The sequence below is a fragment of the Labeo rohita genome, chromosome 16, assembly GCF_022985175.1.
Source record: "Labeo rohita strain BAU-BD-2019 chromosome 16, IGBB_LRoh.1.0, whole genome shotgun sequence".
Taxonomy (NCBI): Eukaryota; Metazoa; Chordata; class Actinopteri; order Cypriniformes; family Cyprinidae; genus Labeo; species Labeo rohita.
In genome coordinates this window covers 20,316,012-20,339,943 of record NC_066884.1, presented here as the reverse complement: position 1 = coordinate 20,339,943, position 23,932 = coordinate 20,316,012, and the positions used below count along the sequence as shown (strand labels likewise).

Below are 23,932 nucleotides of genomic sequence, written 5' to 3'. Positions count from 1 at the left end.
GCATAGCTGAATTTGCTTTTTTAAAAAATATCAAATGGAAATACAGTTTTATTACTTACACATTACTTACACTATCAAAAAAAAAAAAAAAAAAAAATCTAGCCTATTTTATACATTTTATTTTGTATTTTTACATTAACAATTAAATCAGTATTCTGTTAATTAAAGTGAAGTAGGAATCAAATCAGTTTAGTGTTTTTAAGCATTTCATTTATTGTTTATTCCAAAATAATAACTTAAGGCAGTAACAATTTTAACAATATATTTTATTTGTGAACTTGTTCCAACTTGGCCATGTTCAGCTATTTTTTTTAATAGTTAACTTCAACTATTTTTGAATTTTTCGGATCATCAGTCATCAAAACTTAATCAATATGGTCACAGACACAGAGATTTACTTTAAATTTCACCAAGCTGATTACTCACTAAAAGTCCCAAAGATCATATTTTCATGCCATTTTAACCCTTAAAAGCATACCTCAGGTCTTTAGCGACCCGGGACGTCATTCACTACCCTCTCCCTCCTTAATTTTTAAAAGTTAGGCATTAACTTTCTTAGTATTCCTTAATCTATTCCTTTAACAATATAATAAGAAAAAAAAATATTTTAAAAGAATGTCTGTTTTCTGATTTTTTTATTTTTTTTTTGCAAAAAGTGTAAGGGGTCGCTAGTGTATGTATATTTTTTCTGCGCAAAAAGGACTTAATGCATGCAGTTTACCTTTATTCCGTAGGGTGGCACTGTTAATAGACAATAATGATGTGACGTTTCACTCATAATCACCGCAGGCATAAAATAAAAGAATATATTCAGCAAAAATTGAATTGATTTGAATTTGAGCAATTACTGTATGCCTTAAAATACAAATGTCACTGTCATTTGATGGTGGATATGGTGAACAAGCTGCCAGCAATCAAACTATTGATTTTGAAGTCACTGAAAACAATAGTTTTGCGAATATGATTGAGATCACGAATATGAGCCAGATGTTGAATGTACTGTGGACGCGCGCTCTGACGATGATGGCGGCAAAAGTTAACGAAATATGCTTTATTTTATACTTCTTAAAATATCAAGAGAGTTTTTGGCTATTGCAGCAGTGAGAGACCCATATCCGTGCTGGATATATAGGTCCGGGTCGCTAAAGACCCGAATATGTAATGGTGATTGGCGAAACATTCATGCATTTAAGAGTTAAGTTTTATTTTGATGTAACAAAATGTTTGTGTCTGTGTGTAAGTTGTTTACTTACTTTTACACCATTATATTGTTCATTCAGACTGATTCACGAACGTGGAATGCGCACAAACACAAGAGGCGCGATTTATCACATCAACCAGGGTTGCCAGGTTTTCACAACAAAACCCGCCCAATTGCTACTCAAAACTAGCCCAAAAGTTGCCCAGTTGCATTCGGGGGTAAAATAGACGTTTGTTGGTGGGGTTTCCCTTGTAAAATTAGCATTCTAGGTGCTAAATATTACGCTTCAACCCACAGACATGAAAAACAACCGGCGTCAATAGTATGAAAGTAGCCCAATTTCACGGACTTTGCAACACTGACATGAACCAATCACAGTCGAACATAACCAGTCATATCCAATCTTCTCCTTCCTCACACTCCCCTGGCGAGTGAGACGCTGTTGGACAATGTTTCACGTTTTAATGTTGTATTTTGTAATAGCTTTGTTTTATTTTTGTACTACAAATTTTTTCCCCATCTAATATTTTGAGATGTATTTTTTACACAAAACTAAAAATTTAAATCAACAGTTTAGTGTTATACCGTGGTTCATGTAATTTTGTTTCTCTCATTCCCTTACAAAAAGGCATATTTTCCCCAGTTTTGTTTACAATTTAGCTTTGAACCAAAGGATGTGATGCTGTGATTCATCTTAAAGATGGCTGGTTTTGTTCATGGCCTAGAACTCTTTATTGAAGAGTTTTTTTAAAATCCCTGTGAGAAAATCAATGGGAAAACACTTCCGGAACCAAGTCTGCTGATAAAATGGGCGGCTACTGTTGTGCTCGATGTGGCCAACAGAGCTTAATCAACACATTTAAGACAGCCTCATAAAGCAGGACAACAGCTAGCGGCCATAACAGCACATATGACGCATAATTAACCGGTTTGCCAAAACGTCAAGCATGCATAATCCCAAAGTTAAACAATACAAAACAGACAATTGAGCAATCGTTTACATTAAAAGCTTTGCTTTCCAGGTGCACGATGGGAGATCAACTGCTCCCAGCTGATATAATAACATATATAATAACATACAAGAATAAACAGACGTGCCCACACACACAAAGAAACAAGGCCCAACAGACACATACATTCTCTCTCTTCATTGCTCAGAGGGGAGCTGTGTTCTGTAAACTTACTTGAACTTGCAATAAAGAGAGCGAGGGAGTGAAGGAAAGATGCAGAGGAGAGCAAGAGAGCCATATCCTTATTGTTGTTCAGAAGAAAGGGGGTAATAAACAGTAAAGTGAGGACCAGCATGTGTGTGCGCGTGTGTGAGGCCGGGCCATCGGTCTCTGTGTAGAGGTGACTGAGAAGAAAATCGAAAATGGCTAGACTGAGCTGATATATTGAAAAAGATGAAATATTATGTGTATTGAAAATCATATCTGCACCTCTGTTTAATAAACAGAGTCTCCCGGGTTGACTTTAAACTTCACGTACTATCGACCAACGTCGGAAAGTGGCACTTTGTGTGTGTGAGTGTGTGTGTGAGTGAGTGTGAATTTATCTGTTGGATTAGTACAGTTCAAAAGGCTAAAACTCGCCATCAGGGCTGTGACATTTGAGTGACTGCTCTGATACAGAGTGAGAAAAGAGGAAGGAGAACAGCGGAAAGGAGTGAGACGTAGAGAATGAGCCGCAGAGAGGAGTTAAAGCAAGAGAGAGCGAGAGATTGGTTGGTTTCTAATTGCCTGTGGCAAATGGGCTTTGAAACGAGGGGAAGTGAGTGGAGGTGTGTGTGATTTACGCTCGCACACACTCTGCTGATGTGAGGGGAGCGGTGATGAGGTCGGCCTTGAGAGCAGGTAACAGCAGCTGAACTCTCCCCCCACTGACACATATCAATTCCTTAGCAGATTTAAAACCAAACACGCACTCATCCTCTCTCTCGGCTGAAACACTGATTCCCGAGGAACGTTTGATTGATTAAAAAAACCTGCTCTGAACACAGTGAATAGTAAACGTCTGTTTGGCTGCAACGAGTGGAATTGCGGATTAAATTTATTGGGGTGACGTGTGGCGCGTTTGCAATCGCATGCATGTGTGTGAGCCGATGCTAGCGGCTCTATGATGCCTCTGAATTTAATAACCTTTCAATAATTTACCGCTGTGGAGGAGGAAAGAAAGGACGAGTGAAGAGAAAACGAGAGAGAGGGGGACAAAATGAGTAGAGGGACTGACCAAATAATTAGATGAGAGACAAAATGGAGATACAAAAGAAACATGGTGCTTTAAATACTGTCAGGGGAGTCAAGCACTTGTTTTTTGTGGGTGCACCAGTGGCATTCTGTATAAATGCCAATTATATGAAGCTTTTAAGGTTGCATTCTCATTTTCTATTTGCAGATGACAGACTATAATTCTGTATTAGTTTCTGTGTACCGTTCTGCAAGTTTATATTGATGACAACAAGTGACTGTCTTCATGAGTGAGTCATTGAATCATTTACTTAAGCGATTTATTCAAAAACACTGATTTAATCAGGAATGTAACAAGTGAGTCATTGAATCATTTACTCAATCGATTTGTTCAAAAACAAATTCATTCAGTAGCATAAGTGAGCAAGACATTCAATTCATTTACTCAAATGATTTGTTACTCAAGGTGTTTGTTGAGAATCAGTGATTCAGAATTGCAATGAGTGAGTCATTAAAGCACTTACTCAATGTAAAAAAAAAGATTTTTTCAGAAACATAATGAGTGATTTGTTTAATCATTTACTAAAGTGATTAATTCAAAAACACTGATTCATTCAGGAATGTAACAAGTGAGTCATTGAATTATTTACTCAATCAATTTGTTCAAAAACTTCAAAACTGGATTCTTTCAGGAACATAAGTGAGATAGACAAATCATTTACTCAAGTGATTTGTTCAGAAACAAGCAATATATATCACTGAATCATTCACTCAAGCTATATGTTGTGAAACATTGATTCAGGATTGTAACAAGTGAGTGAATCATTAAAGCATTTAAGCATTCACTTAATTTTTAAAACACTGATTCATTTAGAAATGTAACAAGTGAGTTATTGAATCATTTACTTAAGCAATTCATTCAAAAATACTGATTCATTCAGGAATGTAACAAGTGAGTTATTGAATCATTTACTTAATCTGTTTGTTAAGTGATATTATTGAATCATTCACTCAAAACTATTAGTTTAGAATCATGGATTCAGGATTGTAACGTGAGTTATTAAAACATTTACTCAATTTAAAAACACTGATTCATTCAGAAACATAACAAGTGAGTTATTTAATAATTTACTCAAGTGATTAATTCAAAAATTGATTTATTTAGGAATGTAACAAGTGAGTCATTGAATCATTTACTCAGATGACTGGTTCAAAAATACAGATTCATTCAGGAATTTAACAAGTAAGTATATCATTAAATCATTCACTCAAGCTGTTTGTTGAGAAATATTGATACAGGATTGTACCAAGTGAGTGAGTCATTATTTACTCAATTTCAAAATATAGATTTACTCATTAACATAACTATTGAGTGAGTTATTAAATCATTTACTCAAGTGATTTATTCAAAAACACTGATTAATTCAGGAATGTAACAAGTGAGTCATTGAATTATTTACTCAATCAATTTGTTCAAATTCATTCAAGAAGTGAGTGAGATACATCATTTACTCAAGTGTTCACACATTTGTTCAGAAACACAGATTCATTCAGGAATTTAACAAAAAAGTATGTCATTGAATCATTCAGTCAAACTGTTGAGAATCACTGTTTCAGGATTGTAACAAGTGAGTGAGTCATTAACTCAATTAGTTTAAAAACACTGATTCGTTCAGAAAAGTAAAAAATTAGATAGTTATTGAATCATTTACTCAAATGATTCATTCAAAAACAGAATAAGTTGGGATTGTAAGAAGTGAGTGAGTCACTGAATCATTAAACTGATTGGCTTAAAATACTTATTCATTTTGTGTTGATCTGAGACGGAAAATGGCGTGGCTTCATTTGGAACTGTTTTCATTCATAGAGCAAAATTAGACCAGATAAATTACTAACTTGTATCAAAAATGGAAGTTATTACGAACTAATTGTTTATTGAACTACTGTATAAAATCATTGACTTGTCTAAATATCCAACGTTATCTCACAACCAATTCATACGTTTTTTGTGAGGTGGCTAATTTGCACAAATTCGTACAACCTCACACTAGTATGATTTGTGTGAGGGGTCGATTTAGGAACGAGATTAGAGGTGGTCCTTTGTATGAATTAGCCACCTCAAAAAATACATATGAATTGCTGTGAGTTTGGGTTGGAATATCAGCGCAGCTGTGATCACCTGCAGACAAATCACATGATATTCAGAGCAACGGCACTCTTGCTCATGTGAAACTTCTTAATTGACTCGAAGCAGAGGTCTGTATGTTAACTAAACACTTACTTTTAGTCCACAGTCATCAGTGGATCTGCAGGTGTCCTTTATAGAACGCAGCGTGTGTGTGGGTGCGTGTGTGTTTGTGTGCGTTAACGCGCCCCTCACATGTGTTTTGTCAACTGTTCGCAGGACAGATGCTCTTCTTTAATTAAACGGATTGAGGGGGTTAATTAGAAGAACAGAAAGAACAACGAGGGAAGAGAAGTGAGCTGCTGTTTCTCCTGTGGTGCTGATTCAGCTCTGCCATCTTTCTCTCTCGCTCATTACAGATATGCTTTGTAGGCACAATGATTCTGCACATATGTAACTATGAGAAATGTGCATCTTACTCACGTTCTACATGGAAAGGTTGAGGATTTTAATTAATACGTGTCCAAAAACAAGAAATGGACTGTAATAATGAGATTTCTTGCAACGTTTGATTAATGAAGCGAACTAAAATGCTTAAATGGGCAGTTGTGTTTCAAATGGTATTATTGCTTTTCTTGGCTTTTGTTCTCTTGTAGACGCTTGGTTTCTGTCTCTCTCTCTCTCTCTCTCTCTCTCTCTCTCTCTCTCGTAGTGACATTGATCCACTGAGTCTTGATCTTGCTCTAACCTACTGTCCAAAAATCCCTCACTGCCCAGCTCAGCATCTTGCTTCCTGGACCCACACAGCCCATGCAGTCTCTATACACATATACAATCACGTGAATCTTCCGCGTATGTATATGAACTTCAAAAGTTAGCTAAATAGTTCCGATGTTTTGCTCATGTAGACAGAGAGGTTACTACTCAGAGCTGAGGAGGAAATGTGTGGCAGTTTTTTTTTAAACACTCAGGATCATTTTTAATGATTTTAAATCTCCCATGGTGGGTTACGTTTCCACTCTTATTGCCCTCTAGTGGACTTAAGCACAACTGCAGATTGTCTTCCATCAGTCTTTCTCCTCTGATTGTCCTGTCAGCATCCCTGCACTCCAAAGAGAAAGAGAAAAGGTTTTTTTGTTTTTGTTGTTGTTGTAAAAGGCTTCTTTTGTGTGCTGTATTCTTGAAATACAAATAGTAGATTTACAAATGAAATCTGAAGGGTCTGTTTCATTTGTATGGTCACAAAGAAATGTGCTCGCACATACACAGGTATTGAAATATATATTAATATATTTAGCAAATCAGAACATTAACATGATTTCTAAAGAATTTTGTGACTGGAGAAATTATGCTAAAAATTCAGCTTTGAAATCACAGTAATAAATTACATTTTAAAATATATTAAAATAGAAAAACATTTTTTAAATAGCAAAAATATTTCAGAATTTTACTGTTCAGCTGTACTTTGGATCAAATAAATGCAGGCTTGGTGAGCAGAAGAGACTTCTTTAAAAACATTACAAATCTTACTGTTCAAAAACTTTTAAGTGGTGGTGTATATATATATATATATGTCATAAATTTTAGGTCAGGGCAAGTTTTCATGTCTTTTATATGTAAACCATTTATTTAATTAGTATTTAAATGTGTTGATTACAATATTTATTGGCAAAACAATGATTATTATATATTTTACATTTCTTTTTACATTTTTTTTCCTTCTATCATGAATTGTTTTAATGTTTACATTTTGCTCAAAAGCCTAGTTTCAACAGCAGATAAGATATTAAGCAATTAAGATAAGAAGCCTAATATTTCACCTACCTGACTGGAAATGATAAGAACAAATGTTTTCAAGATTCTTGTCCCGGAAATCCTGGTTCAGTTTGGCCAACTACAAACGACTTTTGTTCCTCAGACTGTTTTTGCACTCTTCTCTTTGATTTGTTGTATCTTTTGGCAGTCTGTAGTACTCCTAATGTTTTCCCGGTCCAACTGATTATTACAGCCCAAAATATGACAAACTGACCATTTTCAGCAGCAATAATCAGCTAAATATGCGAGTTTCATTCGATTCAGTGGCACTGTTTACATTCAGTGCAGCCAATATGGCCAATTGATGACTTGTGGTGAAAACACTCGATACCAAGTTACAGTTTTTCTGTAGTAACAATTAAATAAATGATTAGCTTGGTCAATTATTTTAGCTTGTCACTTTTTGCACAGGTTACCATATTACTGGAATAAAAATTAAAAAATGTATTTATTTTAATGTATAGGTCTTTTTCCGGATGTAAGCTTATGTGTTTAGAGGGGTGTGGCGTGATAGAAACAAGCAACAAACTCACCATATTAGCATTTAAAAGTCAGAAATAAGACGGAGGAATAGAATGAGAGGAGCGTGTGAGTGAGTGGGGATCAGAAACGAAGGGGGAGAGGCGTTAATGCAGCGTTTTTGATCTTCATTTAATAATTGAATAATAATCTCCCAGGAGAAGTGACCTAGAACCGAAGAAAAGAAATTGATATTCGTTTGGCATCTAAACACTGACACCTGCTGGTCAGTCGTAATTATCGCATCTTCGCATTAGGAGAACCCGCTGAGTTTCACTCCATCCTCTCGGCGTCTACTGCTGTGACATTGACAAACGAGTGCAGTGAAGAAGGGACGGCGGCTGGGTTTTGAATTCTGACACTTGCACTGCAACTTTTCTAGCCTGCGGTATGACACGTCCCGCAGGAGCTGCATTCACTCGGCGAACGCGCTCCTCGTTGTTTATATACGTTGCGTTACGCGCGTTTTCATCAGACTCCGTCTTGGAATGGTAAGACTCGTTGTCAATACAGCTGCGCACTGAAGCGCTATAACAATATATTACTACTACAGGTCCCAACACAGCCATCACTCGTCTCTCCCTTCTTCGTGCTCACCTTCATTCTGTCTTACAGGCCCGAGGGAGCTTCCCCCAAAATGCAAATGTATGATACAAGCTTGTACTGATTCTGCCTGAAAATCAGCCAAAGAAAAAGCATCCATAATCACGTGATAACTTATTTCGTCCTCCTTTAACCTTGAAGGAAAAGGGAAAACCTGTTTGTGTGTTTAGGTGTGTAATGATTTACAAAAAAAAAAAAAAAAAACACTGTGTAATGATTATATTGTAAATGTAGCTAGTTAAATAATCTATAAAAGACTGCCTGAGCTCTACTCGGATCACTGGATCATTTCCTGTAGGAGAGGTCACGGGGGCTGAAAGGAACTCTTTTTAGTTTTTCATTTTGGAAGAATGTGAAATCAACTGCACCTGACCTTTTGCCATTTTAAATCAGATGTGCTTGACTGATTCCAAATGTGAGGGCATTTTTAGTCATTCTTACATTCAGCTTGGCTGTTGGAGAGAGAGCGAATGATTGTTCTCAGCTGTATTCTTGTGCTCTGGTGTCAAACTGTGCATTTTCACTGGTCATACAAACATTTTGCGTAATTTAAGCATATTTTGCAGCAGTCTGAAGGTAGCAGGTATAGTGTTTGGATTGTTGACCTATGACAGCACTGCCCTGCAGTTTTATTGCAAAATAAAAATAAAACTATCGAAAACCGTTTTTCCCCCCCTAAAATAAAAGATAAATATTAAATAAAAAACTGAAATTAAAATGAGTGAAGTAAAACTATATGAAAGAGTTAAGTTAAAGATCTAAACTGACTAAAATTGAAATAAAAGCTACATAGAAAACAAAATACAATAACTAATAAAAATGACAAAAGCACTACTAACACTTAAAATGAGAAATTGGAAATTTAAAAAGAAACGTAATCAAAACAATTAAATAATACTATATTAGTATTTAGCGGATGAATATTAGTGTATAATAAATATAAATTATATTCCGCTTAAAAAGTTTTAGGATGAAATATGAAGTAAAAGAACTAATAAATTATTGTATTAATAAGATTTAAGCACATCTCTGTCCTTATTAAATTATTCCTATTATTATTATTATTAAAATAAAATTAGACTGAAAATAAAATGAGTAAGTAAAAGTACTAAAATGACTAAAACTGAAATAAAAGCTACATATAACAATATCTACAATAACTAATAAAAATATCAAAAGCACAATATTACTAACACTTAAAAGCAAAAATTTAAATTTTAAAATAAAGCAAATTCAAATTAATTAATACTATATTAGTATATAAATAATTAATATTACTATGTAATGAATAAGAAAATATAATCTGCTTAAAATAGATTTTGAATGAAATAAGTAAAAGAACGAATAAAGTATTATATTAATAAGAGTTACGCACATCTCTATCCTTATAGATAAACAATTTCTGTTATTATTATTATTATTATTATTAAAATTAGAATGAAATTAAAATGAGTATAATAAACCATAAATCCTTATATATATTATATTATAATATATTATTAATATATTATTATAATAAGTAAGAATTAAGTACGACAAAATAAAAATTAAGCACATCCTTGTATAAATAATTTATATTATAATTATAATTGTTATTATTATTATTAAAATAGATTTAGACTGAAATTAAAATGAGTGAAATCAAATTATATGAAAGATTTAAGTTGAAGCACTAAAACTGAAATAAAATAAAAGCTACATATATATAAAAAATATATATCTACAATAACTAATGAAAAATTTGCAAAAGCACAAAATTACCACCACATAAAAATTTAACGTGGAAATTTAAAAATAAAGCTAACTCAAATTATTAATTAATACTATATTAGTATATAATGAATACTAAAATAACATGCATTAAGCAGACACTTTCATCCAAACGGACCTACAAAAGAAGTGGAACTAAGCAATTTGTCAAAGAGTCCAAAATATTTGTAATAATAACACTAGTGTCCTGCAGCATGACAGCCAATACCTCATCTTATACAAATTTAAACAGTTTTCGTTTTCTTGTATAGTTTTACCCTTTATTATTAAAATATTTAAATACTGTAGTTTTTAATATATGTTGTAGTTTTATAGTTTCTGTTCTGCTTTGTATTGCATTGTTTTATTATTTTATTCTGTTCCATTTTCCCCCCCCCAAAAGAACAGAAAATTGGAGTACAGGAAATTGAAAGTTGTTTTGCAGTTGCTTATATATCCTTTTTTTTTTTTTGCTGGACCTACTTTGTACATAACGATATCCCAAATACGTCTGGCATTATTTGAGCAATAGTTGAACATGAGTGTGACCACCTTTGTGTGTTTCTTTGTCTCATCAGACTTCGTAAGGAGGGCTACACGGTGCAGGTGAATGTCAATGACTATCTGGATATCTACTGTCCTCACTACAACAGCAGCCAGAGAGGCGTCGCCGAGCAGTACGTGCTCTACATGGTCAGTTATCGCGGTTACCGTACGTGTGACCCGCAGCTGGGCTTCAAACGCTGGGAGTGCAACCGTCCCCACGCCCCACACGCACCAATCAAATTCTCTGAAAAGTTCCAGCGCTACAGCGCCTTCTCGCTCGGCTACGAGTTCCACGTCGGGCAGGAGTATTATTACATCTGTGAGTATATAGTGTGCTTCACCTCACTTCCAAATCTACTTGACACAGCTATGTGTATTATTATATTGCTTTTAGTATTACTATAGTAAGTTACCATAATACAAACATTACAAGCTTTTTTCAGATACTACGTGTAGATACTTCTGAATTATTTACTGCTTTACGCAGTGTGTTCTCTAGAGGTAAAATTACAGTTATGGAACCTGAGCACAGCAGTATTTGTGATGATTGACGGATGATTGACATTTTGCTGTTTTGATTTAGCCACACCCACTCATCACCACGGCCGGAGCTGCCTGAGATTAAGAGTGTACGTCTGCTGCTCAACAGGTATCGACCTCTATCCATCCGCCTGTCTATCCATCCATCACTCCATCATACATCCATCCATCAACTCATCGTTTCATCCATCCATCCAACCATTCTATTTTTCAGTCAATTGATCTACTTGTCAGCCCATTTATGAAGTGCACTCACTCCGTGTTTCTTAACTCTTCTATCTGTCTTTCTGAGAATTAAATCAATCTGTTTACGCAGAAAGCACACTCTCTCCCTTTCTTTTCCCACTGGGTTTCACATCTTAATGTTGTTGTTTGGCACTACAGTGATTCCCAACTGTGGGCATGTGTACGTCAGGCTTACTTGGAAAGATTTTGATTTTTCTTTTGCTTTGTTAAACCTGCACTAGCATTCAAAAGTGTGTGTTTTTTTTTCTTAAAGAGCTTTTTATTTCATTCAGCAAGGATGCGTTCAATTGTTCAGTACATTTATAACATTACAAAGGATTTCTATTTCAAATACATGCTGTTCTTTTGAACTGTCTGTTTATCAGATATTAAATCGGCGCAGCTGTTTTCAACTTTGGTAATAATTGATGTTTTTTGAGCATCAGATCATCATATCAGAATGATTTCTGAAGCATCATGTGACACTGAAGACTGGAGTAATGATGCTAAAAATTCAGCTTTTTCACAGGAATAAATTACATTGAAATATTAAAACAGAAAACTCGAAAAAAAATTACAGCGTTGCTATTTTACTGTATTTTTGTTAAAATTAATAAAGCCTTTGTTAGCAGAGTCTTTTTCAAAAACGCTAAAAAATAAAATTGTACAGGCTGCAAATTTTTGAGCAGTAGTTTATATAACAATTAAAAAATAAAAATCTATTCAAATAATTATAATAAAAAAGTATAATTTAAAAATGTCTTAGTTGAAATAATATAAAACCAAAAAAAAACATACACTGCCGTTCAATAGTTTAGGATCAGTATGATTTTATTGTTTTTAAATTAGTCTTTTCTGCTCATCAAGGCTGCGTTTATTTGATTAAAAATACAGAAAAAACTATAATATTGTGAAATATTATTGCGATTTAAAATAGTGCTTTTCTATTTTAATATACTTTAAAATAGAATTTATTTATGTGATGCAGAGCTGAATTTTCAGCATCATTACTCCAGTCTTCAGTATCACATGATCCTTCTGAAATCATTCATATACGCTGATTTATTATCAGTGTTGAAAACATTTTTTTGCTGCTTAATATTTTTTGGGAACCTGTGATACTTTTTTCAGGATTGTTTGATGAATAAAACATTAAACAAAACAGCATTTATGTAAAATAGGAATCCATGGTACAATATACATTACTGTTCAAAGTTTGGGGTCAGTACATTTTTTCTTTGTTTGTTTGTTTGAAAGAAATCAATACTTTTATTCAGCAAGGATGTGTTAAATTAATTAGAAGTGATAGTAAAGACTTATATCAATAGAAAAGATTTCCATTTTGAATAAATGCTGTTCTTTATAACTTTTTTTTTCTGTAATTCTGAAAAAGGCTTACAGGTTCCAAAAAAAATATTAATGTTTCCAACATTCCAATAAATCAGCATGTTAGAATGATTTCTGAAGCAAATTTAAAAAAAAATTACAATGTTACTATTTTACTGTATTTTTGTTTAAATTAATTCAGCCTTTGTAGGCAGAGACTTTTTTTAAAAAACTCAAAAAATAAATAAATATGTACAGACTGCAAATGTACAGTAGTTTATGTAACAGAATTTGTGACATTGAAATAAAGAATCTATTTTAATAATTAAAATAAAAAAAGTATAATTTTAAAATGTCTTAGTTGAAATAATATAAAACTGAAAAAACATACACTGCCGTTCAAAAGTTTAGGATCAGTACGATTTTAATGTTTTTAAATGAGTCTTTTCTGCTCATCAAGGCTGCGTTTATTTGATTAAAAATACAGAAAAAACTATAATATTGTGAAATATCATTGCAATTTACAATAGTGGTTTTCTATTTTAATATACTTTAAAATAGAATTTATTTCTGTGATGCAAAGCTGAATTTTCAGCATCATTACTCCAGTCTTCAGTATCACATGAAATCATGAAATCAGAAATCAATCTAATATGCTGATTTATTATAGATGTTGAAAACATTTTTTGGCTGCTTAATATTTTTTTGGAACTTCTTTGATGAATAAAACATTAAACAGAACAGCATTTATTTATAAATAGAAATCCATGGAACAATATACACTACTGTTCAAAGTTTGGGATCAGTACATTTTTTCTTTCTTTGTTTGTTTGAAAGAAATCAATACTTTTATTCAGCAAGGATGTGTTATATTGATTAAAAGTGATAGTAAAGATTTCCATTTTGAATAAATGCTGTTCTTTTTAACCTTTTATTCATCAAAGAATCCTGAAAAAAGGTTTACAGGTTCCAAAATGAATGTTTCCAACATACAAATCAGCATATTAGATTGATTTCTGAAGGACTGTGTGACATTGAAGACTGGAGTAATGGCTGATGGAAATTTAGCTTTGCATCACAGAAATAAATTCTGTTTAAAAGTATATTAAATAGAAAACTGTTATTTTGAATTGCAATAATATTTCATAATATTACAGGTTTTTTCTGTATTTTTGATCAAATGGATTTTTTATGAGCATAGGAGACTTCTTTAAAAAAAAAAAAACATTAAAAAATCTTACTGATCCCAAACTTTTGAAAGGGTGTTGGAGTATATAAAACCAAAAAAAAAAGGTTGTCTCTTGCTCCTCTCCTGTCATTTCTTTGTCCTCTCTCTCCCTCTCTCTCTCGTTCTTCTCTCTTGTTTCCAGGTGCTGTCAGGATTCATGTTCTCTCACAGTCAGTTTGCCGGCGCTGAGTGTTATTTTAACCCCTCACCCTCTCTTTCTGTCAGTGTTCATGTTCATTAATAATATTCCAGTATGTGAGAGAGAGAAAGAGAGAGCATACTGTGTGCTGTCTTAACCTCTGCCCTCTCTCTTGGAGTCTCTGAGTTCTTGTGTCAAGACGAATCTGTTAGTCCTGCTCAGTCAGGTCTGAACTCCAGTGCCTTGAGTTCAAAGGGCTGTAGCAGGGCTGATGTATTTATAAGGATGTGGAAAACTACATACTAATGAGCTGATGAGTTGAATCAGGTGGGTTAGATTAAGAGATAAAATGTGCGGTCATGGGAGGCCTTTAAGAACAACATTGAGAACCACTGAGAAAAAGAACAAAACAAAACGTAGTAGTTTTGAGATGTTATGGGACTCTTAAAGAAGTCTAACATGCAAGTTTTTTGTAACATTTTTAATATTTGCTAAATTAAAGTAAAACTAAATACCAAAACTAAAACAACAACAACAATAATTATTATTATCATTATTGTTATTATAATAATAACATATTATTTAAAAAAAATATTAATTAATTTTACAGTGTAATTGTTCTAAAGTCAAAACTAATTATTAAAAATCTGAATTTGTATTTTAGTTAGGCTAATTTAATTAAAATATTTTACGTTCACAATAAAAGATGCTTTTTTCACAGTTATTGACAATTTTTTACTTTCTGTTAAACTGACAGAATATCTTATTTATCTACACACTTTTAGATTTCAGATTTGCATTATCAGATTTATTTGTATGTCAATTTCACAATAAATAACCAATTAATTTTTAATTTTTATAATTTTTAATTAATGACAATTTTTGCTTTTTGGCAACTGACAGAATCTTTTTTTTTTCTAAATATTATTAGAGATTTTTTTTATTTTTTTATTCAGATTGATTTGTGTATCAATTTTACAATACAGTACAAATTTATTTTATGTCCACAATAAATTATGATTTTTTTCCACAATAAATTACATTTATACTTTCTGATAAACTGACAGAATATATTTTTCCGAAACACTATTAAAAGCATATTCAATGCACATTTATTTGTGGATCAATTTCACAATTAAATAAAAATTATTTTACGTTCGCAATAAATTGTGATTTTTTTTCACAATTAATAACTAATTTTTACTGTCTGTTCGCAATAAATTTATTTTTTTTACCACAATACATGTCATTTATACTTTCTGTTAAAACATTTTCTAAACACTATGAGAAAAACATTTTCAGTTCAAATTTATTTGTACATCAGTTTCACTATTAAAAAAAAAATTCACAATAAATTGATTTTTTTTCACAATTAATGACAAATTTTTAGTCTGTTAATCTGACAGAATATATTTTTTTCTAAACACTACTAAAGATATTTTTCCATTCAGATTTATTTGTATATCAATTTTACAATACATTACACATGTATTTTAGGTTCACAATAAATTACGATTTTTTGCCACAATAAATGACATTTATAGCCTACTTGCTGTTAAAAATATAATTTTCTAAACATTATTTATTTGTACATCACTTTCACAATAAAATATAAATTATTTTACGTTCACAATAAATTATTTTTTTTCCCACAACAAATTACATTTTCACTTTTTTCTTTTTGTTAACTATTCAAAAAAAAATTCTCACTTCAATTGTATCATTTTCCCCCCAATATATAACTAAAGTAAATATTAATATTGTTTAAAAATAGATTTTTTTATTACCCAAACAAAATTCTTGAAAGTATGTTGCAAAGAACGAAATGCTTATTTGTTTCTCAAAATTATATGCAGTTTTTACAGTTAAAATGAATGGCGGTCAAAGCAATAAAATAAAACTAAATGTTTGTTGTTTCTCAAAACAATATGCAGATTTTTTTTTACTGTTAAAATTAATTCCAGTCAAAAGAATAAATCACAATCATTAATGATTTTCAGTAAGTATCAAAGCAAATCAATAAAATGTCAAATTCAATAAATGTAGAAAAAAATAAATAAAAAACATTATACTGACACATTATTTTTCTCAATTATCAATTTTTCTGTGGCACACCAGTAAATCCCTCATCAGCTCTTAGACAAGTAGTCGACTAGTGGACCTCTGTTTTCGTGATTCATGTCCCATCCTTTTGCTGTATGTAGCCTAAACTGCAGACGCTAACTACCCCATCACTTTCTCACCGCTGCGAATGACCTAGAGGAGCTTACAAATAAATTCCCAAGTCCTTTGAGAGCATGTATAAGATCGGTCAGAGAGAGGAGGGAGAGTGTGTTCTGATTCTCCTTTCATGTCTTCCAGCATCTGATTCAGATGATGAGCCCCTGCCCACAGAGCCAGACTACACTCTAAGACCCAACATCAAAATCGATGACCTCGGTGAGTTACAAACACACCAGACGGCCCACACTGACACTTATACATATGCATATAAATCACTGACTAAGTTGACATTTACACCTAAGGTTTCAGCGCCCAGATTTTCGGCATCCGCACGCCTCTTTCCTAGTTACGCAGCAAGCTCATAAATCATGCGTGTAAGAGCATATTTATTGTTATAAATCAAATCAGCTACGAAAAAAGAAGCATCCACTTCTTGTGATTTGAATGTGTAATAAATTGCATATGAGTTCAGCTCTAATTTGCTTTTCCCGCACACACCAAACAAACACAGCCGTTATCTGCTAACTAGCACGCATCTTATAGGCAATGACTGACACTAATGAAGCCACGAGCTAAAAGGCAAACGGAGCGTGAGCTGCCTGGCTATAGTTAGCTTGATTAGCGCCGTGGCTAGTGTTAGCGCTGATTAGCGGTGGCAGAACTAGCCTTCCAGTTCCCAGCCTCACAGTCACATCCCGCGCTTCCCCACCACCGCCGTAACCCGACTCAAGGACAGCGACGACCGCACCATTTAAATGAGAGAAAAGAAATTGATTTGACTTCAAGTGTTTTTAGGGAATAAAGAGGCATCGATCTGTTCGTGTTTTTTTTTTCCGAGCGTGTGTTTTGAGACAGATGGATGTGGATGTGTTTTGGTTCATCTCTGGGTCAGTGCCACCCAACGATTTCCAATAACTGGAATCTGAGTAGCGGCTCTCTCCCGCTCGGGTTCAGTTTTCAAACAGGCCAGAGAGGGGAAGAGAACAACCGCAAGAGGCCAGCCGGGTCTCAGGAAGCCACACATCTTGGTACAGCTCCATACATCTGTGTCCGATAGACAAAAGAAGCCGTCTCGTCCTTGCTCGCTGTTGTCCCATTAGTATTGACCAACTTAAAAATGATACATTTCTAAACTGTATGCTAAACTACAAACAAATCAAAAGATGCTCATAAAACGGCCACTGGAAACTCTAGAAAGCTGCGGGTGCTTTTAAGTGAAGTGCTTATATTTTTGTTCTTTTAATAATTTAAATAAAATTGGATTCTGAAGTCATTAGAAACATAAATTCTCATTTGAGGATTTTTAATGTCAGTTCTGTAAATCTGCTGGAGCAGTTAGTCCCATTAATGGCTGTAAGTTTCACGCTACGCTCGTCCGAATTCGTATTAGTCGCACAAACGCGTGGGCAATCACGAATACAGATGTGGTAAACAAAAAGACAGCTTTTATTTGGCCTTTAGGGAGTAATATAAAAACAAGAAGACGTGTGAGGCTTTATGCTCATACCATTCTCTTTATAGGCTTTTTTGTCATAAAAACAACATTTCTTGCTTGTTTTAAGCAATGTTGGAACAATACTTTTACAGCATTTATTAATTTAAGATGGTGTTAATTTCTACATATACACTACCGTTTGGGCTCAGTGCAATTTATTTATTTATTTATTTAAAAATGTTTATTTTCACCAAGGCTGCATTTATTAGAGCAGGATTTATTTGAACTGATAAAACAATTATATTGTGAAATATTATTACAGTTTTTCTTCAGTATTACAACTGTTTTTTTATTTTAATATGTTTAATATATTTTAAAATCCAATTTATTCCTGTGATGGCAAAGCTAATAATATGCTTATTTGTGACCCTGGACCACAAAATCAGTCGTGAGGAGCACGGGTATATTTGTTGCAATAGCCAACAATACATTATATGGGTTAAAATTATTTATTTATTTTTTTAATGCCAAAATCATTAGGATATTAGGTAAAGATCATGTTCCATGAATATATTTAGTAAATTTCCCACCATAAATATATCAAAACTAATTTTTGATTAGTAATATGAATGGCTAAAAACTTCATTTGGACAACTTTAAAGGTGATTTTCTCAATATTTTGATTTTTTTGCATCCTCAGATTACAGATTTTCAAATAGTTTTATCTCGGGCAAATATCCTAACAAACCATACATCGATGGAAAGCATTCATATGATTTCAAATTTCAAAAAATTGACCCTTATGACTGGTTTTGTGGTCCAGGGTGACATTTGGTACTCAAGAAACATTTCTTCTTACTATTATTTATTATTATTTATTTGTTATTATCACATTTAAAAACATTTGTGCTGCTTAATATTTTTGTGGAAATTGTGATACTTTTTTTCAGGATTCTTTTATGAATAGAAAGTTCAAAAGAACAGCGTTTATTTGAAATAAAAGTCAGTAACAATTTACAATATATGTAAACATTAGTTAATTATTAACTAACATGAATGAACAATGAACAATAGATTTATTACACTATTTATTAATCTTTGTTCATCTTGATTAATAAAAAAATACGTTGTTAGTTCATGTTAGTTCACCGTGCGTAAGCTGATGTTAACAAACACAACTTGTGATTTTAATAATGCATTAGTACATGCTGAAATTAATATTAAGATTAATAAATGCTGTAGAAGCATTGTTCAGTCTTAGTTCATAACCGATGAACTTTATTGTAAAGTGTTACCTAAAAGTCTTTACTGTCAGTTTTGATAAATGTATTATGTCTGAGCTAAATAAATAAATTCATTTCCTAAAAAAACTTAAACCTGTGAACATTTAATGTTAGCAGTAGCTAATATATTATAAACGAACTTGAATTAACAGTGAACAGGGCTGTTGAATGCTTGAGTCTGATTGGCTGACGAACGTTCTGAAGGTATGCATTATTTTCAGAGAAACGCGTGGCGAATGTAGTTCCAGGCAGCTCTTGACCACAGTACGTCTATATCACTTCGCCACATGATTTTAGTTATTTCAAAGGTACTAAAACAGCAAAATAACCAAAACCCACAACGACACTGGCCAAACAAATAAACACAGTAAACAATAGGATAAAAACGACAGATTAGTTACTTTTTTGCCACAAAATTACCTTTCATTATGTACGAAAAGCACATACTCTATTTCTCCCACAATTCACACGTTTAATCTCTCTCTCTCTCTCTTTCTCTCTCTCTCTCTTTCTGTCTGTGTGCCTGTGTAAACTTCATTATAAACTTCTGCTATCAATGGCTCAAGCGTCGTTACTAGGTCTAAAATTACGTTTTGTAATTAGCAATGGAGGCGTTGGATGAGATGCGTAAGAAATTAATCCTACTCACGATAGCATTTTAAGGGCATAAACCGGACAAATGCCTTGAAATGTCTTGAAGTGTGGTAACCGTAGTATAAGCAGAATAATTGACTTCGGTCTGTTGAAGTTTTAGAAAATAATGCACACCCGAGGTGGTGATGCATTTACACCTTGGGTGTGCATTATTTTCATCATCTTCAATTATTCCTTACAAAGGAGAAGGGAAAGGAAAGGACGTGATGTGTGGCCAAGTATGGTGACCCATATTTGGAATTTGTGCTCTGCATTTAACCCATCCACGTGCACACACACACACACTCAGAGCAGTGGGCAGCCAATTCTGCAGCGCCCAGGGAGCAACTGGGGGTTCGGTGCCTTGCTCAAGGGTCTCACCTCAGCCATGGTATTGAGGGTGGATAAAAACCGTTGATCATTCACTCCCCCCACCTACAATCCCTGCCGGACATGAGACTCGAACCCGCAACCTTCAGGTTACAAGTCCAATTCTCTAACCGTTAATCTACATGAATGAATATATGTTAAAATCTTGGGTCTCACTTTATATTAGGTGGCCTTAACTACAAGGTACGTGCATCAAAAAATACTTATTGTGTATTGCATAACACTTCTGCTGCTGTTGAGGTGGGATACGAATAAGGTTAGGAACAGGTTTAGTGGTATGGGTAGGTATAAGGGTGGGTTAAGGTGTAAGGGACGAGCCAACAGTGTAAATGTCATTGCACACTGAGTCTGAAATTTTCGTATGTGTTTTTTCATATTCATCATTCTAAAAATTCATCACGCACAGAAACGTTGCACACTGAGTCCTATATATATTAATTCATCCGTTGCGAAAAAATTTGCAAAACAATACACAATGAAATCTTCAAGCAGTGAGGATGATTTTGTTGTCCACTCTCTTAAAAAGAGAAAAAGAAAGGATATACTTTTACCCACATACTTTTTGGGCACACCTCCTTATTAAGGAGCTGCGGGGTTATCCCAGGCGATTTAAAGTTTACTTTAGGATGTCAGTAAACGTTGATGCTTTGCTAGCGTTACTGGAGCCACATATTATAAAGAAAACCACTCATTTCTGTGAACTCAGTGTTGAAGGACCTTTACAGTGCTTTGTGCGTCGAGACGAAGTGGATGAACTTGTCAGACGCAATTCTGGATTTTGGCGTTCGCTTGTACGGTGGCTCTGAACTGACAAAACACCTCTCAAAATGCTTGCCACGAATGCGAAAAACACAGAAAATTAGACCTGATCCGAATTTTTTTTTATGACGAACAAAAGTTTCGGAGGCAGTGTGTAAACGTGATTGACATAACATAAGGTCGTATTTGTTTTTTGACGTGTGAAAATTTCTGCCTCAGTGCACAATGACCTTAACTATAAATGTAATTACAGAAACTATTTACAAATGTAATTACATGCAGGTGTTTTTGTATATAAGTACAATGTAAAAACATGTATGTACACAATAAGTGCATTGTGTCAAATGATTAATTTAAATGTAAGTACATAGTAGTTAAGGCCACCTAGTATGAAGTGGGACCAAATCTTGTTCATTGTTATTTCATGATACCTAATGCATTACCTTATTTTAACCAATTAAACCTTATTGTAACTTATTACTGTGAAATTCTATCAGTTGCAAAGATCTTTAAGTACCGTTATGTAAGATTTGACTTCTCACTCGGGTCATTGATAGGACAACCTTATCACATCTCTCTGTAATCCATTCTTCAAAGGAGAAAAACAACTTAACTGATCACATCTGATCAGCTGATTAAGTCACATGACACAGCAGTACTAATTCAAGGAAACTAACAACCTGGAAAAGTCTATCTGTCCCAGTCATGAGATTGTATCTGTATGTGTTGGCACGGAGTGTTGAATTCCAGCATGTAAACACCATGTACCAGAACATCCCACACAGCTCCTCTCTCCTGCCTGCCATCCAAGGACTCCTGTCAATCAAACATTGTTCTGTAATAATACTACACTTTCTTTGCACAGTATATTTTACATTTTTAATCTGCTAGATATAATTTAAAACACAAATCTTTATTAAAAATAACATTTTTTAAAAACTGAACACCAATAATAATTAGCATATTAAAATGATTTCCAAAGATTGTGTAACACTAAAAAGCAGTGGCTAAAAAAATTAACTTTGCCATTACAGGAATAAATTAAATTTTAAAATCTATTACAATAGAAGATAGTTATTTTAAATTATAATAATACTTTACAATAATACATATAATAAATAAAAAAAATAGCAAATGAATAATAATAATAATACTAAAACTAACATTGGTAAATACTGTTGTAATAAATACTTCAATTAATGCTGTCTGCGTAAAGGGTGATATATGGAAAATTAACACCCCAGACGTGTCTGGAACAACTGTCACATCTTTTGTCTGTATGTTACAACAACATATTATTCTGTCAAAACACACAGACATATTGTGTGCGTGTCTAGAGATGTTTGTGGCAGCCAATTTGCGTCACGCACTCTTCCTTGTGACCTGTAAGTGAAGACATGTGTTTATGAACTTGTCTATCACAGAGTCCGCAAACTGGAACACACCTGCTCACCGTCGCAGACGCGAACAAACCGGTTTTGTTAGCTGTCCGTCTCCTGTGATGATGTAACAGAATTCCACAGATTATTTGGACACATCAGACACTCTGCTTGTAGCTGATAATAGTTGCATTTTAGTCTGTTGTGTTCACAATGAAGCCTGTCTACAACTACACACGAACAGAGACACCTTGAGTGCATACCTGCCTGAGTCACTGCGTTTTATTTTTAACTCCTTCCCTTAGGCCTCGATTGGTCAGAGGGTTTTCTATACTGTCGTGAGTCACGCAACATTAGCGTCTAGACCTCAGCTGTTAATTTTGTTCCGTCTGTCTCTTTCCAGATGACTATGATAATCCAGAGGTCCCGAAATTGGAGAAGAGCATCAGCGGTAGCAGTCCATCCAGAGATCGCCTTCTCCTAACCGTGGCATCACTTTTCCTCATCGCCCTCTCCGTCTCCTAGCATCCACCTCCTAACCGCCGCCATACCAACGAGGCCTTGGGGGGGGAAAGGAAGGGTCCAGGGCCGAAAAGTTTGCAGATAAAGACTAGGAACGAAACGGGAAATGTTATCGGAATGGGAACCTGATGCTGCAGCAGCTTACGAAGTGTCGAGCACCAGCCCACAATTCAACAGTGGTTTTCATGTCTTACAGCAGCGACACACTTTGCGTGTCACGCAGACAATACTAACACACCATAATGAGAACTGTGCCATTTCAGTTAAAATAGTGCGGATTGTTTGTTTGTGTATGAGTGTGTGTTTATGCGTTCGTGTGGCGCCTTCGGCGCTCGGGGGCGGAGCGGATCTTTACTTTGGTCTGAAGGTTTGATGGCTCCATTATCTACGAATTGGCAGGTTAAAAGTTTAAAAGCGTCTCAGATTCTGTTTGATGAGAACTGAAATGAAACCGTCTCCAGGAGTTCAGGTTACTCGAACCCAGAAGGAAAAAAAAAAAAAAAACAGAAGCAGCATTTAATCCAATTCCAAAAGTATTTGTTTCTCTCTGTGTGTTTCTGTTGCCAGAGAGACGTACAAACCGCTGGATGATCGTGTAATTGCCGTCAGGGATGAGCAGCAATATTCATTTGATGAGTTTAAACAAGTCTGTAATAGAAACCGATCTCAGAGACTCGAAATCGACTCATTTTGGACTTTTCTGTTGATGAGGCGACAATTTCTAAAGCGTTAAAATCCAATTACATCTGATTCTTATTTGAACGTTTTGTGGTCGCACTTGAAAGCGGGGCCGATACGGTTGTTCTCTGATGCAGAAAATTGAGACAGAAGTGCGCCAACACAAACGCATTAAACACACTGAGACAAACAGAAGCCAAATAGCTTTTTTGTTGTTTTCTTTCCTTCTCCCTTTTGATAAAAGGTGCTTGAGTGAGTGAGCGAGTGCAAGCTTGTGTGCGAGTGTGTGTGCGTGTGTGCATTAGCTCAGTGATGCTGGAAAAATCTCCTCTAGACTTTACGGACTTCAACCAGAGGTGGACACCTACACAGACACTGTACATAAAACACTTGCATTTATTTATGTGTGGACATCGTGGCATCGATCG

The 23,932-nt window shown here is 34.2% G+C and overlaps 1 protein-coding gene across 1 annotated transcript in view; it reads left to right on the top strand.

Moving 5' to 3' along the window:
- efna3b (ephrin-A3b) overlaps positions 1–23,335 on the top strand; it is a 72,851-nt gene extending 49,516 nt beyond the window's left edge. Inside the window, exons 2-5 of the mRNA XM_051130723.1 lie at positions 10,777–11,063; positions 11,328–11,393; positions 16,564–16,641; positions 22,708–23,335. Coding sequence (XP_050986680.1) covers positions 10,777–11,063; positions 11,328–11,393; positions 16,564–16,641; positions 22,708–22,829 — 553 coding nt within the window. The 3' untranslated portion in view covers positions 22,830–23,335. The remainder of the gene's footprint in view (positions 1–10,776; positions 11,064–11,327; positions 11,394–16,563; positions 16,642–22,707) is intronic.
- The last annotated feature ends 597 nt before the right edge of the window (positions 23,336–23,932 follow it).